The following is a 15,821-nucleotide window of genomic DNA, read 5'->3' on the forward strand; positions in this document are numbered from 1 at the left end:
CATCTCGCTTTATTGCCACGGAAAATTTGTTGGGTCTTCTTAACTTGGCGCAGCCCATCCTCATGCTTCATCCACTTCCTCACTATCGATTCATTAATGTTAAACTCTCTTGCTGCTGCTCTATTTCCGTGTTCTACTGCATGACTGATCGCCTTGAGTCTGCGTTGTGAGCGTGTCTCTTAATAGGAGCCATTTCAGGGTCTTTATACAAACGCACAAATGAAAGTGAATCGTTGTTTAATATTTTCCAGCATGCACAGCGCACTTCTTCTTCTACGGGGAAAAATGGAGTCGGTGGCTGCTTACCGTACATTGCGAGACCTGTCGCGACTCAATATGGATCCATATATAATATCGATCCATATATAAGGCACACCGGATTATAAGGCGCATAGTCAGCTTTTTCAAAAAAAGATTTTAGGTGCGCCGTATAGTCCTGAAAATACGGTATTTATTTCCTTGGTCCGACTCCTTTGCATTTATAAAGCGAATGCTATCAAAAGAAGTGACGCTAGAACCGCACTTGCGCAATATTCGTCACCTAACTCAACCTATGCGTCGCTGAGGTGTCTAGCATTAGCTACTTTACGGCCTTAATTATCAGTCAAAATCATTTTCAAGACCTCGTTGAAGCTTTACGGCCTAATTACAATTAGCATGCTAGCATGTATCGAAGAAACAGGTCTTCTGGTCGTCAAAGAACTTTGAAGTTTTGTGGCCTACTTTAGCTTCGAAAATGTTGATTTTGTTAACAAAAAGACCCAAAAAGTATCTTTCACCAAAAAGAGCTTTATTGGAACTACCAAAAAGATGACAAGTTAAATCGGTTTAAAAAATATGATTCATCTTATAATATGACAAAAGCATAAGGACCTTTTACTTCTTATTTATTTTGAGCAAATTCGTTGTCTTTCACACGATATTTCTACTGTTTTTTGGATCCTAGATTCAATATATCAACTATTTTCATTAAAATGTATTAGGTTTGAATAACACTCAATATCCTTATTGGATTTGCTAGCAAATTATACAGAAAAAACTGGCATTTTTCAAATTTCTTAGGCATGCCTTTAACTGTGAAAACATTTTCCATATAATTTAGATCACATTTTTGATTATTTCCTTTGTAATTTCCTCATTTAGGCTTTACTCAGATAGAATTGTGAAGTAAATCAAATCTTCAATGACACTAAATTTTCTTATACAGTAATACCTTGACATAAGTGTTCCAACATATGAGAAATTTGATATACGAGACAAATTTGAGATATGAGCATACCAGATGGTTCCTAATTGTGAGTCAGTAGTAAATTAGAACAAATGTTGGTATTTTATAAGGATGGAAATAGATTAATTTGTATAATTAACATAGTAGTAAATTGACATACTAGCTCGATCCCGCAGTAAGCTCGTATCTTAAGGTATTACAGTATTCGAATCGTGTGATCGATATTACACATTAAAAAGTGTAAACACGATTTTCAGAATGCAAAATACAATTATACGTCAATTACAATGATCTTTCATACAGAAATTGATAAAGCAAGCAAAGCTGTGATTGGCCACTGCTTATCACATCGCATTTGCATCTTTTAAGTCTATCCTAACGACTAAATATATGGCAAGAAGCTGAGCAGGAAAAGGGTTTCTGATCGTTTTGGGTAATTGTGTTTCGAAGATATTCCCGCCACAAATATAGCAAAAAAAGGGCTTTTCTCCTGTGCAGGTTGTTAAGTCTTCTTTTCAGGCTTTACAATTGTGTGGCTTTTTAATTGGGCTGTTGTCGCGCATCTGTGGCCACAGACTGAGCAGGAAATCATTGTTCTCCAGTGTGGGTTAATAAGTGTTCATTTAAGCTTCTCCTTTGGGTAAATGTTCGACCACAAACTGAGCACGCAAATGGTTTTTCATCTGTGTGGGTTCTTGCGTGCATTTTAAGTGTTCCCTTGTGTGTAAATGTTTTACCACAAACTGAACACGAAAATGGTTTTTCACCAGTGTGGATTCTTGTGTGTATTTGTAAGTCTTTCTTTCGAGAAAAGGCTTTACCACAAACTGAACACGAAAATGGTTTTTCACCAGTGTGGGTTCTCGTGTGAAGATTTAAGTGTCCCATCTGTGTAAATGATTGTCCACAATCTGAGCAGGAAAATGGTTTTTCGCCTGTGTGGGTTCTTGTGTGGGTTTTTAAGTTTCCTTTGCGTGTGAATGCTTGACCACAAACTGAGCAGGAAAATGGTTTTTCACCACTGTGGGTTCTTGTGTGAATTTTTAAGTTTCCCTTCTGTGTGAATGTTTGACCGCAAACGGAGCAGGAAAATTGTTTTTTGCCAGTGTGGGTTCTTCTGTGTCTTTGTAAATGTTGCTTTTGAGAAAAAGCTTTACCGCAAACTGAACATGAAAATGGTTTTTCACCAGTGTGGATTCTTACGTGACGATTTAAGTGTCCCATCTGTTTGAATGATTGTCCACAATCTGAGCAGGAAAATAGTTTTTTGCCTGTGTGGGTTCTTTTGTGGGTTTTTAAATTTCCCGTGTGTGTGAATGCTTGACAACAAACTGAGCACAAATTTTTTTTTTCAACTATGTGGGTTCTTAACTTTCCGTATTGTGTAATTGTCTGAACACAAACTGAGCAGGAAAATGGTTTTTCACCAGTGTGTTTTCTTGTGTGTATTTGTAAACTTCGCTTCTCTGAAAAGATTTTACCACAAACTGAGCATGAAAAGGGTTTCTCCCCAATGTGAATCGCCATATATCTATTCAAAGTAAACATTTTCCAAAATGGTTTCCCACACTGGGTGCATTTGTAGAGTTTGTCCCCACTGGGATTTTCCTTAAAGCTTTCATCGTTAACGTCGTCGTGAAGCAAGTCGTCACTATCTGATAAAGGAGCAATTAAACTTTCTGCTCGCCATCCTTCTGTTGACCTGCCGTTCAGAGGCTCCGCCCCCTCGCTGGCCACGCCCAGATCGTCTTCACTCTTGAAAGGCTCACCAGTTGACCCGATGACGTCTTGCTCCTCCTTTTTGTTTGGCGGCTGCTCTTCTCCTGGCTCCTCCTCTTTAATTTGAGGCCATGTTGTGATGGTTGTAGGCTCTGCCCCTTCGCTGGCCCCACACAGATCATCTTCCCACTTCGAGGACTCACCAGTTGACCAGGTGACATCTTCCTCCTTTTTTATTGGAAGTTGCTCTTCTCCCATTTGTTGTTGAGGGAACTTTGGCTCCTCCTGTTTGATTTGGAGGAGCTCCACTTCCTTTTTAAGGCCAACAAACTCTTGCCCATCAGGACCAAAATATTCTCTGAAACCTGCAAAATACATAGATAATATGCGTTGCTACATGCAGTCAAAAATGGGGAGACTTTTTTATCTTTAGTTTATGTACTTTAGTTAGTTAATTATCACAGCATTGTTGATTATTTTGCAAGGATATATGCCAGAAAAGTCACCTTTCAGGTTCAATCCTATCGTCCGCTACACAATTTAAAGCCAAAATAGTGGTGAATTCAGAATTTAAATATTTTATCATTTATAATTTTGTGGTCATGTTCTTGAAACGTTGCAAAAATCTAAAACTTGTAATCTTGGATTAACACAGGTTAAGTTCATCCAACTTTTTCTTTTATTTTTTAATGCACATGTGCCAGGTAAATTTACATTGTTTCTATTTGTGAGGCTGAAAATAATCTGCTTGCAAATGGTGATGTCTTCAGTTGATTATTTTATTTATTTCATATTACAGCAACTTTTGATTTGAAGGTAAATTTAGAGAAATAAAGACCCTTGTAGGTTTTATTCTTTACTTTTCATAGTGTAAAAAACGAGTTGACTTATCTTTATTACCGAACTTTTAAAATCATCAAACTGCTGTCAAAAAATGAGTAGGTAAAGAAAACTAGAATTAATACTTTATACATTTGAAGGAATACTCTTAAAGTTTATTTGGGAGACAAATTAAAAAGAAAAAAGTGGATAAAATAGAAAACGAAATAATAAACAAAAAACACCTTTTGCAAACAGTCGTCACTTGATGCCTTAATGTTTCTTTTTTTGGGTCCCCAACACGAATTGGGTATTTTGCGGACATTTTGCAACATAGTAGGAACTGATGTAAAAAAAAAATGGGATTTGTCAAAAATTCTCACCAAAAACAGGAAAAGTTAACTCACCTGACATTTTTGGGCTTGATATTTGCTTGCTAGACGAAGCGTTAATTTCAAGTCTTGTTTCCTCTCTTTGCGAGTAGCTAAAATAGGCTAAGATAAGAACGCCAAAAATGTCAACGTTCATCCAAACAATTCGAGATTAAAATAGTTTTTTGTGTGGTCTTGGAAGGATTTCGCACAATTTTTGTTGGATTAGTCATACGGCCATGAAGTGATTTAAAAAAGAAGCAAATCGCATTCCAAAAGTATAGCAAGCGCCGTTCGACAGCAAAGGGACGAGACGGCGAGTGGCGATGACGTCATATACAAGCGGCGAAGATTTTGCCTTCGACGGGAAAAACACAAAAAAAGAGAAAGGAAAAAAATAATAGAAATACAAAACATTGGTAATCTGTGTTAATTATAAACATTTTCTCCAATGAAAAATTATAACCAACTGACCTTTTTTGTCATTTCGCTTTAAAAACTCACACAATCAAAACAACAAGGATAATAACAAAATCATTTAATTTATAAATGCCATTCGGGTATAAACTCTGTTAAAATATAAAGAGACACAATTCAAAGTTTTGCCAGGTTTAACAGTATTAAAATTTAAATATAACAAAAAGCAAATTGATTATACGAGTATCGGGATTAATATGCCACTTAGTTGTACGTAATATCCTAATAATATCATAACATGTTTTCACATTTATAAGAAAAATGTGTGAAGCCAAACAATATATCATGACAGTGGCTCCTTAGCCGGTACACGGCCAACTAGTCCCATGGGCTATTTAGCCGGTAACCTATTAATTAACATTGAGTGACAAGGGGATTTTCCAAACCATTCAACCAATCCTATTGAAATTTTATGTGTTATTGCCATTTGATAGATTTTAACATGAGGTGAATAGGGATTTAATGACTATTATTTAGCAGTGCCTCCATAGCCTTAGTTTCTTACTATTTACCCTACACAGAATTCCTAACGGCCAAATAGCCATATGGGGCCATATAGGCTATTTGACCGGTTAACGGCTAAGGAGCCACTGCCATATAAGTTAACAGGGGTTTGATGCTCGTGGACAGCAACATACATCATAGATCAATTTACAAATAGAATGAACCTGATGAATGATAACAACACACTTTTTTTTATTTCCGCTGAAAAAGAACACAACATATCGACAAAAATCAGCGATTCCGACAAAATGTGTCTCGCATTATTGACCCCCCCCCCCCGAAATTTTCAAATATAGATTGAATATTATACATACGTGAGTGAAACATCTTATTTTGAACGGAATGTTGACATTACGGGAAACAGTCTTTCCCATCATGCACCACTGATCGGAAATGCGAAGGGGAAAGAGATTGCTGAATTGAGAGCGCTTACTCTGCGAATTTTTGACTTTTTGCCCGTCTAATTTGTCTTTTAATTTCAGTCACTTAACTAAACTGAAGTATTGACGACGTTTCTAGAATAATTCACTTTATGGATTCAACATCAGTCATCCACCTTATAACTGTGCGACTTTATAGCTGCTATCAAAAACAAGCGTCTCCATCAACACGTCGTCACAAAAGCCGAATTCAAATGGTGCGAAATGGACGCCATGAAAACAACGACATCAAAGTTGCAGGAGGAACTTTTTGACGTAAAAGAGGACCTTGCACGTCAACACCACCCCGTTGATTGCAAATTAATGCAAGCAAAAGTTGTTCTTCACAGACTAGAAGGTGGGTTCTCGTTTGATGAGCATTTGTTTACAGTACACGGCGTGATTAATATTTTCCGTGTCCAAATGTTATTGTATTGATGTTGCAATGTATGTGAGACTATTTAGGTATGTGTACATTTTATTATCTCCCAATTCCATTTTTAAAATGCTACAGTTGGGAATACTACCCGTGGATTGCAATATTTTGCATGTGTGAAGACGTTGGCTGCGTCTATTGGTCCAATAATTAATGAAACAAAATAAACTCCAGCTCACACATCCGTACCCCAATTTACAGATTTCTCAAATACACACGCCATTAAAAAAATAAAGAAACGTCTGTATTGTATAATAACAATAATAATAATAGTTGGAGTATTAATAGTTGTAGTAGTAATAGTAGTAATAATAATAATAATAATAGTAATAGAAGTAATAATAATAGGACTAGTAATAATAGTAATAATAATAATATTAATAGAAGTAATAATAATAATAGTACTAGTAATAATAGTAATGATAATAGTACTAGTAATAGTAGTAATAATAATAATTGTAATAGTCGCAATAATATTAATAATTGTAATAGTCGTAATAATAATAATTGTAATAGTCGTAATAATAATAATTGTAATAGTCATAATAATAATAGTGTGCTTTCCCGGCAAAAGGCCCTAATAAGTGATAATTTCAGGCTCGTTGGCATTCTGCCGTGATGGATACATCGCATCACCCCTCGAGCGCAACCAAATCCCGGCGACTGCAGAAAAAAAACGGATCAATTACCTCCCACTGTCTCCTCACTTAACTTCAGTCAGCCAGAAGGAGGCTGATCACTGCCCAACGCCCTTCATGTTACCCCACCCCAAAGTTATTACACAGAAGGGATTGTGTGTTGTGCTACCACAAGTTCAGAGCCCTGATGGCTGTTGGAAAATAACTGTCCTTAAGACCTGTAGCGTCTGCCAGATGGCAGCAGCTGGAATAGGTTGTGACCAGGGTACCCGGCAATGTCCCCGGCTCTGCTGCGGTAACAAGGGCTAGCAATGTCTTCCACGATTTAAATGGGTAATTATCAATAACCTTCTGGGGGACCAAAAGACCGGCGACCAATCGACCATGTACCAAAACCCCTACTGCAGCTACAGCTGTGACACATAAAAAATAATCAATAAATCAATGCACAAAATGTGGTGAAACCACTTCCTAGCAGCATTTAATGATTAAATAGGAATGCTGGAACTTTTCAGGTATCAGAACTTGGACCACAATTGAAATATTATTTCAATTATGAAAGACTTATGAAAATTGAGCCTGTCCTGTCCTATTTCTGGCATAGTCCGTCTTGAAAATGGCTTTAACTCAACGCAACAATATATTTGCTTGTGCAGCCCGCTCCAAATACAGTTTGATAGCTCTGGATAACGACTAGCGTCATAGTTGGTGAAAGCGATGACGTATCCCTCCGCCTGCAACAAGGTAATGACGTATCCCTCCGCCTGCAACAAGGTAATGACGTATCCTTACGCCCGCGACAATACATTGTAGTGTTGCCAACTTGAAATCTGATTGGGTAAAGCAACAGTCTTATTGACACTTGTTTAAAGCGGCAGAGCCCGCAGAACTGACTGTAAGGCTTTGAGGCAGATTTCTGACCCTGGCAACAAATAATGGCTGAAATGTGATGGGTTAAATGCTTCAATATGAAAACACACATCTGGAAGCAGTGCAACCAGGGGGGAATGCAATGAAAGGCAGCTAACAGACAATTTTGAATTATTTAGTAAGTATTGTTGGACTAATAATTTTAACAACTAACTCCAATTCCATAATTCTGTCTTATCCCGTCTAACAACGGAGCGTGTTCAGCATCAGAGGAGACAAACCGGGGTTGAGCAAGTTAATCCACAGATGAAAAAAAAATGAAAATCAGACATAGGCATTGTCGTCATCATTGACTTGACAAAAAGCCTAGTAGTCATCATACCCTCAGCAGCGTATGACGAAATTGTATAGTGCTTCTCCACAAGTTCGTCTTCCCAGGCCAGACGCATTTATGACATTTATTTATGACATATTCCTACTTGTTAGCTCTCCGCCTTGAGCGCCATTTTCCGGCGACTGCAAATTGCCTCACCGATGCCAACAAGAATAAGATGGATCACTTACCTCTCACAGTCTTTATACTTACCCTCCCTCAGTCAGCCTGTGGAAGGCAGATCTGCGCCAAACGAACTTCCTGTTACCTCATTGCGACTTGACTTAATTTCATAGAAGGGATTTGTGTAGTCGTCACGTCACGTGTTGCTGCAGGTTCAGAGACCTGATGGCAGTTGGGAAAAAGCTGTCCTTGAGCCTGTTTGTCCGTGCTTTGTAGGACCTGTAGCGTCTGCCAGATGGAAGCAACTGGAACAGGCCGTGACCAGGGTGGAATGGGTCCCCAACAATGGACCCGGCTCTTCTGAGGTATCGGGGGTTGGCAATGTCTTCTAGTGATGGCAGAGAGCAGCCGACGATCTTCTGGGCAGTGTTTATCACCCTCTGTATGGCTTTTTTGTCTGCTGCCGTACTTCCGGTATACCACACTGTAATGCCGTAGGTCAGGATGCTCTCCACAGTGGCTCTGTAGAAGGTTGCCAGAAGCTTGGTGTCCAATCTGTCCCTTCTCAGTACCCTGAGGAAGTGGAGTCGTTTCTGGGCCTTCTTCACTAACACTGTGGTGTTTGTAGACCAGGAGAGCCTATCCGTGACGTGGACTCCCAGAAATTTGAAGGATTGGACCCTGTCTACACATACTCCGTTAATGAGGAGTGGGGCCAGGTCTGTGCCCCGCTTGCGAAAGTCCAGGATTATTTCTTTAGTCTTTGTGGTATTTAGTGTAAGATTGTTCGCCGAGCACCAAGAAGACAGTTTGTCGACCTCGTCTCTGTAAGCCGACTCATCCCCGCCTGAGATGAGTCCGATCACAGTGGTGTCATCGGCGAATTTGATGATAGTGTTTGACTGGTGGGCTGGTGTGCAGTCGTATGTGTACAGGGAGTACAGGAGGGGACTCAGTACACAGCCTTGTGGTGATGCCCTATGATTTATTCCTGTCAACTTTATCCATACAGAGCTCCGGGTCTCCCTCCCAAAGAATAAGCCCGCTGAGTGTTGATGTCCCAAGCGGAGAATTAGAAAAGACATTGCCCAGACCCTCATTTGCCCAGTTATACTAAAACAAAAATGCATATTCATTCGCTGGTTGACAAAGAAGCGGACTGGTCCACGGCTGCCGAGGGGGGTGTCTTCTTCCGGACTTCACACTCTCCATCCTCGAATCCACATCCTCCAGAGCATCTCTCTCCTTATCAGCATGAATCCAACCTCAGAAGAAGAATCTCAGACAAAGCCTTTTGTTAATATTGTAATTGAAGGATCTCAGACAACGCCTTTCGTTCACATTGTAATTGAGTTAAGAACTAGTTTAATCCTGCCTTAGTAATATCAAAATGAAATGGCTACAATAAAAAGAACGAGTAAAATATGTCATATTCTTCATTATTGATGGACAAAATATAATATATGATTCAGATGTTTTTTTAGGCCAGCAGAGAAGGCCCTGACGGCCCCCCACTGTAATTAGTTAATCAAAGTCAGGTGCTACTTATTTTAGAAAACACCTTATTGGCACCTGGATTGGTTGGAACAAAGACCAGGACCCACTGCTGCCCTCGGCTGAATCGATGTTACGACTCCCCCTGGGGTAAGATATACCAGGGAGTCGCAACTACCACAGCAGACGGGTTCGGTCAAGGATGAGTCCAGACAAACAATGCAAGTAGCCTTCAGTGATATTTTATTTACAACAAAGTTCACAAAAACCTAGACTACGGGATAACATAGGGGAAGCACGAGATATTAAAGTGGCACCCTCAAATAAACACGGTAAAAAAACCCTCCCAGACAAGTGTCCAAATGAACACCCACAAAGTACAGGAAATAAGGCCGAAGGGTGCCACTGTCAGAACTGATGTAATACAAGTCTAGACAGGGGAATAACCATGTGTCTAAATGCACGAACTATATGTATACCCCGGGGTGTCTAAACTTATCTCAAGTCCCCCTATGCAACCCAAAATCATTAACTTTGCCTACACAAATACAAAATATAACAAAGAGAAACATACTCACATTACCAGGTGAAGCTGGGACGATCAAACTTTACTCTGCACTAAACCATGTGCTTTCTAGGGAAGGAAAGGACTCCACTGCCTCAGCAATTACAATCATAGGCAGCCAAAAGAGTCAGTCAGGAATCAAGCCTGCAAGTCAGCAAGGGCTGAACTGACAAATGAAAAGGGTTTAAATAAGAGCAGGAAGTGAATCTTGATTGGAGGAGGGATGATGGGGAAATAGTCACATCTATGTTGACCTGGGCAGGGCTTTGTCACAGGGGTGGAGTCACAGCTCCATGTACCTGTAGAGAAAAGAAACCACACACCTCCTACATAGTGTGTGCCCAGGCTGCCAGCCGTAACAATCGGTTTGACACACGTGTTCTAGAGTTTTAGCTCCTCTGGTGTGACACTTTTAGGTACTGGATAAACTCAGGAAGAACAGTGACAATAAAGACTCCATTGGGGTGGTCAAGCTGCTGTTTGTTTACAGCTGCTAGCAGGAGGCCAAAGCATCCGGTGGGATGTAAACAGCCATTACAATGACAAAAGTTAGCTCTCTAGGTAGATAGAAGGTTCTTCACCGTACTGCCAAGAGCTCTAAATCCGAGGAGCAGTGAGTGTTAATGATCTTACTGTTGCAGCACCATTAATTGTGTTTGTCCTCGTAAAGTCCCCCCCCTCTTTCTTTTCCCTGATAATTACTTAGAATGATCATTTCGGGATAGCGTCCGCCTAGCTTGCGATATCGCGGCGTCTGAGATTTGCGGGTGTAGCCACGTTTCCGTGATGAAAATAATTTTGTACTTCCTCACAAAGCTGTTGGTAGCAATCTGAAGTTCCAAATCGTCCATTTTGTGGGTGATGGATCTGGTGTTGGAGAGTAATTAAATCCTGGAGACTGTAGAAAAAGTTTGCCTCGCAGATGTTAGTAAATAACGAAAAGATTGAGAAAACAAAACACCAAACAGAGGAGCAAAGATCCGCTGCACCCGTGCGTGCCACCATCTTGATATCTTTGTTGAAAAAAATGAATGTATGGTGCCCTTCGTTTGGTTTCATTTCCGTCAACAAAAAAATCAGTCATTTTATAATTGGAAAATTGTTAATCATTTATTTTTGTGTCTTTGCAGGTTTCAGAAATGATCTTGGTGCTGGTGGGCAGGAGTCTGTTGACCTAGAAGGAGAAGTTAAGCTTCCCCAAATCAAAGAGGAGGAGCCAGAGTTCCCTCAACAACAAATGGGAGATGAGCAACTTCCAATCAAAAGGGAGCGAGATCATTTCACCTGGTCACTTGGTGAGTTCGTGAAGAGGAAAGATGTTCTTGGCGTGGCCAGCAGAGGGGCGGAGCCTGCAACCACATCAACCTGGCCCCGGATTAAAGAAGAGGAGCCAGAGTTCCCTCAACAGTGCAAAAGAGAAGAGGAACCTCCAATCAAAAATGTGGAATGTGTCAAATGGTCAACTGGTGAGCCTTTCAAGTGTGAAGATTATCTGGGTGTGACCAACAGAGGGATGGAGCTTCTGAGCGGCAGCTCAACAGAAGGATCCCGAGCAGAACATTTCATTGCTCCTTTATCAGATGGCAACAAGTTGCTTGATGATGATTATGATGATGATGATGTTATGAAGAATCCCAGCGGTGACAAACTCTGCAAATGCTTTCAGTGTGGGAAAACTTTTGGAGAAAAGTCTTCTTTGAAAACACATATGAGGAGCCACACTGGGCAGAACCCCTTATCATGTACAGTTACTGGTAAAACATTAACACACGAGGGAAAATTTAAAATACACAGAAGAACCCACACGGCTAACAAACCATTTTCGTGTTCAGTTTGCGGTAAAAGATTTACACAGATGGGCAACTTAAATAATCATGCAAGAACACACACTGGTGAAAAACCATTTTCGTGTTCAGTTTGCGGTCAAAGATTCACACAGATGGGAAACTTAAATAAGCATGCAAGAATACACACTGGTGAAAAACAATTTTCATGCTCAGTTTGTGGTCAAAGATTCATAGACAAGTATAACTTAAAAAGGCACACAAGAACCCACACAGGTGAAAAGCCATTTTTATGTTCAGTTTGTGGTAAAGCATTCACGCAGAAGGGAGGGTTAAGAATACACGTAATAACCCACACTGGTGAAAAACCATTTTCATGTTCTGTTTGTGGTCGGACGTTTACACGGAATGGAAAATTAATTAGTCATGTAAGAACACACACGGGTGAAAAGCCATTTTCGTGTTCAGTTTGTGGTCGACAATTCACACACAAGGAAAGCTTAATAATCCACCTAAGAACCCACACTGGTGAAAAACCATTTTCATGCTCAGTTTGTGGCAAAGCATTCACAGTGAAGGGAAGCTTAAAAAAACACATAATGACCCACACTGGTGAAAAACTATTTTCGTGTTCAGTTTGTGGTCAAAGATTCACACAAAATGGAAAATTAATTAGTCATGTAAGAACACACACGGGTGAAAAGCCATTTTCGTGTTCAGTTTGCGGTAAAGCCTTTTCTCAAAAGCAATCCTTAAAAAGCCACACAAGAACACACACAGGTGAAAAGCCATTTTCGTGTTCAGTTTGTGGTCGACGATTCACACACAAGGAAAGCTTAAAAATCCACCTAAGAACCCACACTGGTGAAAAACCATTTTCTTGTTCAGTTTGTGGTAAAATATGCACACACAAGGGAAGCTTAAAAATCCACACAAGAACCCACACTGGTGAAAAGCCATTTTTGTGTTCAATTTGTGGTAAATCCTTTTCTCTACTGCAACACTTAAAAAGGCACACAAGTGTACACACAGAAAAAAGGCCGTTTTCCTGCTCAGTTTGTGGTCGAACATTTTCCCAAAGGAAAAGTTTAGAAGAACACTTATTAACCCACACTGGAGAACAAAGTTTTCCTTCTCAGTCTGTGGCCACAGATGCGCTACAACAGCCCAATTAAAGAGCTACGCAATTCAAAAACATTTTCCAGGCGCTGTTAATGTTCCAACATTTTCACATAATGGAACTTTAAAAGAAGACTCAACAACCCACACAGGAGTAAAGCCCGTTTCTGCTCAATTTGTGGCAGGAATATCTTAAAAACACAATTACCCACATCGGTCAGAAACCCTTTTCCTATCAGCTTCTTGCCAGAGATTTAGTCGTATGGATAGACTTAAAAGATGCAAATGTATTGTGATAAGCAATGGCCAATGACGTCTTTGCTAGCTTTATCAATTTCTGTATGAAAGATCATTGTAATCAAAGTAGAATTGTATTTTGCATTCCGAGAATCATGTTTACACTTTTTAACGTGTAATATCAATCCACACTTCAAATACAATAATACCTTGAAATAAAAGCTTATTGCGGGATTGAGCAAGTATGTCAATTGACCCGTATCCCAAGTCAATTCTTCCCATAGAAATGAACAAAATACAAATGAATCAATTTTCATCCTAAAAATAACCCACCAAATCTGTTCTAATTTTCTCAATTGGGAATCATCTGGTAGGCTCATATCTGAACTTTGTCCCGTATGTTGGAACACTTGTATGTCAAGGTATTACTGTACTGCTCCCTTACTTACGAACGAGTTAGGTTCCGATCGCTTGTTCATAAGTTGAAAGTGTACATACGTTGAAATTGTTCAAATTGAAGTTGATTCAGTGCTGTATTTTGTATTATAATTTATGTTTAAGGCCTATATAAGTATATTGAAGGTTTATATAAGTGCATTGTATGTTTAAGGCTTTTATAAGTAACCGGCATTGGTTTGTACTGAAAAAAACATTTAATAAAATGGAGAGAACACATACAGTACTGTATACATACAGAGAAGTACCTGGGTGTTCACCTCAACAGCAAACTAAACTGGTCCACAAACATAGATGAAAAATCATTGTAATCCAAGTATTATTGTATTTTGCATTCTGAAAATCAGTTTTTTTATTCAAATACAGTAATACATTAAGCTATGAGCTTACAGCAGAATTGACCTAGTATGTCAATTTACTCATATCTCAAGTCAATTCTTCCCATGGAAATTAACAAAATACAAATTGATCTGTTTCCTTCCGAGAGAGAAAAAAAAACACAATGTTACAATGGAAAAAAAATCTTAATTGTTCAAAATTTCCACCGACTCACAATCAGGAACCATTTGGTGTGCTCATATCTCAAATATATCATATCTCAAGTCAAAAATTTGCTCAGAATTTTTCTCGCATCTCAAATTTTATCATATGTTGGAACGCTTGTGTGTCAAGTTATAACTGTATAAGCAAATTGAATGTTGTTCAAGATTTTATTAACTTCACAATTCTATCCGAAATAGTAGAGCCTAAATTAGGAAATGACAAAGTCAATAATCAATAATGTGATGTAAATAACATGGAAAATGTCTTCACAGTTAAAGACCTAAGAAATTTGAAAATTTTTAGTTTTTGTCTATTCAATTCGCTAGCAAATCCAATAAAAAATTGAGTGTTATTCAAACATACATTTTAATGAGCTTTCCAAATTCACAATAAAAAAAGAGAAATGTCATTTGCCAAGATTTAAAACTAAGAGTAATATGAATACATTAATTTGAACTATTTGACAAATTAATAATATATAAAAGATAGGTTTTTTCTACAGTGTAATTATATGGTAGTATGGGTCAATGAGTAGCAGAGAATGGTTTTGATTCAATGACCTCTGGGTTTTGGCCCGAGCATGTTTCCCTTGCACTACTCTGTTTCTTCTCACTTCAGGTTTCACTTCATTTCATTGTTATAAAATAGAGAAAAAAAAGCATAGGAAATTTAAATCAAACATTTGTACATTAATTAAAATACTGCATTTTTGCAGTCTATTGAAAAAGTACAGCAAAATGAAAATACATTTATGTTTGTGTTTGGGTCCTTCTACGTGTGTTCTACCATCAGTAATTCCACGCTGAAGTCGCACTTGGATGTTGTGCAAAGCACAAATGTCGGTCTTTTTGGCAATGGCTTCAACATGGGATATTTTGTCAAATACGAACCAATAAACTTCTGTGACTGTCTGGGTTTCGTATTAGAGGTTTCATCCAAAATGCCATTTATTTAGCACTTAACCCAAGCAGGCATATGGCTACGACTTACCAGCGCTGTGTACGAGTACTTTATTTAGAACAACCCTGGAAATGATAGGATTTGTTTCAAAACAAAAACTGGTGGTTTAGTCAGCCTTAATAATAGTTACTTCCCTTATGAAAAAAACGAGACTGTTAAAGCAATAGAGGTTTTCTATGCAATCGATTCCAAATCGATTGCAACGCCGAACTCGCAAAAGATGAATCATTCGTCGGAAGTTGTGAAGTTGTAATGATTCACATAGCACTCGTGTTACCGAATTCTTCTGGGTTATTGTACAGTTGAATAAAAATGACAGAAGCCATAGCGATGGTATGAATTTTGAGAACAATTTTGAGGCATTTAAATTGGAAATATGGTACTTTTCCAATATGGTTGCTTCAAAAAATGTAAAACTTCAGGATTTCTCGAGTTTAAGCAGGTGGTCCGGAGTTTGTGATGCATTTCCGGAGAAATTCCTGGAATTCCAGAGTAGTTGGCTGCCCTGAGATATAGTGAGACTCGTGGCTTTTCCAACCTTCTGCTGGAGCCTTTCAGGATCGCCAGTTGAAGAACCTCGGTCTTGGCTGGGGACCGTCATTGCACGGTTAGTGCTGATTTTCACAGTCATCCATTTTGCATTTATAAAATTCCATTTTCAAAAAAACGACGTACGAGACATTCGG

General features: G+C 38.9%; 2 protein-coding genes across 4 annotated transcripts; one reads left to right on the forward strand and one right to left on the reverse strand.

Moving 5' to 3' along the window:
* Window positions 1–870: 870 nt before the first annotated feature.
* LOC144213386 (uncharacterized) lies at window positions 871–5,726 on the reverse strand. Of its 2 annotated transcripts, none has more exons than XM_077741827.1 (2): window positions 5,433–5,726; window positions 871–3,312 (listed from the first exon to the last, which is right to left on the reverse strand). In XM_077741827.1, the coding sequence occupies exons 1-2, from the start codon at window positions 5,443–5,445 to the stop codon at window positions 1,817–1,819; spliced, it is 1,509 nt and encodes a 502-aa protein (XP_077597953.1). In that variant the 5' UTR covers window positions 5,446–5,726; the 3' UTR covers window positions 871–1,816. The 2 variants fall into 2 exon arrangements, with proteins under 2 accessions (XP_077597953.1, XP_077597951.1); XM_077741825.1 differs by lacking the exon at window positions 5,433–5,726 and adding an exon at window positions 4,174–5,309.
* On the forward strand, window positions 5,502–13,191 carry LOC144213363 (uncharacterized). Of its 2 annotated transcripts, XM_077741791.1 has the most exons (3): window positions 5,776–5,895; window positions 7,268–7,355; window positions 11,167–13,191. In XM_077741791.1, the coding sequence occupies exon 3, from the start codon at window positions 11,274–11,276 to the stop codon at window positions 12,993–12,995; it is 1,722 nt and encodes a 573-aa protein (XP_077597917.1). In that variant the 5' UTR covers window positions 5,776–5,895; window positions 7,268–7,355; window positions 11,167–11,273; the 3' UTR covers window positions 12,996–13,191. The 2 variants fall into 2 exon arrangements, with proteins under 2 accessions (XP_077597916.1, XP_077597917.1); XM_077741790.1 differs by lacking the exon at window positions 7,268–7,355 and having other exon boundaries at window positions 5,502–5,895.
* Window positions 13,192–15,821: the final 2,630 nt, after the last annotated feature.

This window comes from Stigmatopora nigra, chromosome 20 (assembly GCF_051989575.1).
Source record: "Stigmatopora nigra isolate UIUO_SnigA chromosome 20, RoL_Snig_1.1, whole genome shotgun sequence".
Classification (NCBI taxonomy): Eukaryota; Metazoa; Chordata; class Actinopteri; order Syngnathiformes; family Syngnathidae; genus Stigmatopora; species Stigmatopora nigra.

Bases quoted from the DNA above. Each gene is read 5' to 3' on its own strand.
- LOC144213386 (XM_077741825.1), bottom strand. From the start codon at position 4,294: ATGAACGTTGACATTTTTGGCGTTCTTATCTTAGCCTATTTTAGCTAC. The intron at 3,313-4,173 runs GTGAGTTAACTT...TGTATTTTGCAG, and splicing joins ATCAAGCCCAAAAATGTCAG to GTTTCAGAGAATATTTTGGT.
- LOC144213363 (XM_077741790.1), top strand. From the start codon at position 5,763: ATGGACGCCATGAAAACAACGACATCAAAGTTGCAGGAGGAACTTTTT. The intron at 5,896-11,166 runs GTGGGTTCTCGT...GTGTCTTTGCAG, and splicing joins TGTTCTTCACAGACTAGAAG to GTTTCAGAAATGATCTTGGT.